We start from the raw sequence: 1,284 nt of genomic DNA on the forward strand, positions 1-1,284 counted from the left end.
TGGGCCAGGCCTGGTTCCCAAAGGTTGGGTGACAGGAGACCACACTCAATTGTCTAGGTGAGGAAGAGCTCTTAGCACCTTGGTCCTCTTGAGGCTTAAAGGGCCTGCTTGGTCCTGACAGGAAGCTGAGGGCAGCCTGCACTGGCTGTGGGGAATCCCAGGCTCACATGGTCCAGTTGACATAGATGAGGGTCAGGAGGATGAAGATGGCCACAGAGAGCAGCCTGTTCTTCCGGTTCTTTTGCTGAAGCAACTTGAGCTTCTTCTCATAGTTGGAGGCTTTGCTCATCAGACGCTTCTCCTTCTCCAGAGACCTCCTGGCTTCTGGGCTCAGCTCCACTCCATAGAGCCTGTCACTTACAGTCTCCAGTTCCCTCCGACATCGTGACAGCTTCTCCTCCAGCCCGTCGATCTCTAAAGCAACGCCCAGATTCTCCCACTTCTTTTTAGTCATGTTACTTGCAGGAATCCCTCAGTCATTACTGCCATATACCCTTCTTGAAAAAAATGATTTAACAATGAAGTCCATTATTTTATGAGATTAATCAAAATTTAGAAATTAGAATGGAGAATTTATTATAAAAAGACTGGCAATAAACATATTTATTTAACTGTATTAAATGAATTCATATGATACATATTTAAACTGAAACCTCAATGTCATAAATATGGGTATTGTACAAATAATGATGTAGCAAGAAACTGGGAGGTGGGGGAAGTAAAATGAAAGGGCATGTGAAAGTACTAACATCCTCTTATTTCACAGCAAAGCGTAACTGATGATATCAAATACCGAAACATGTTGTTAGATGCCATTGAGTCAGTTCCAACTCATAGCGACCCTATGTACAACAGAATGAAATACTGCTGGGTACTGCACCACTCTCACAATCGTTGCAATGCTTGAGCCCATTGTCACAGCCACTGTGTCACCCATCTTGTTGAGGCTCTTCTCCTTTTCGGTGACCCTCTACTTTATCAAGCATGATATCCTTCTCCAGGGTCTAATCCCTGCTGACAACATGACCAAAGTATGAGTGATGAAGTCTGACCATTCTCACTTCTAAGGAGCACTCCAACTGTACTTCCTCCCAGATAGATTTGTTTGTTCTTCTAGCAGTTCATGGTACATTCAATATTCTTTGCCAACACCACAATCCAAATGCATCAATCCTTCTGCAGTCTTCTTTATTCAGTGTCCAGCTTTCACATGCATATGACAATACTGCCAACACCATGGCTTGAGTCAGGCACACTTTAGTCTTCAAAGTGAAATCTTTGCTC

At 43.6% G+C, this 1,284-nt stretch overlaps 1 protein-coding gene across 1 annotated transcript; it reads right to left on the reverse strand.

The window, feature by feature from the left end:
• Nucleotides 1-163: 163 nt before the first annotated feature.
• On the reverse strand, nucleotides 164-454 carry LOC103206408 (coiled-coil domain-containing protein 167-like). The gene has a single exon (XM_042782434.1). The coding sequence runs from the start codon at nucleotides 452-454 to the stop codon at nucleotides 164-166; it is 291 nt and encodes a 96-aa protein (XP_042638368.1).
• Between the last annotated feature and the right edge of the window lie 830 nt (nucleotides 455-1,284).

This window comes from Orycteropus afer, unplaced genomic scaffold (assembly GCF_000298275.1).
Source record: "Orycteropus afer afer isolate SDZICR_OR568_19922 unplaced genomic scaffold, OryAfe1.0 scaffold00314, whole genome shotgun sequence".
Classification (NCBI taxonomy): Eukaryota; Metazoa; Chordata; class Mammalia; order Tubulidentata; family Orycteropodidae; genus Orycteropus; species Orycteropus afer.

Bases quoted from the DNA above. Each gene is read 5' to 3' on its own strand.
- LOC103206408 (XM_042782434.1), bottom strand. From the start codon at position 454: ATGACTAAAAAGAAGTGGGAGAATCTGGGCGTTGCTTTAGAGATCGAC.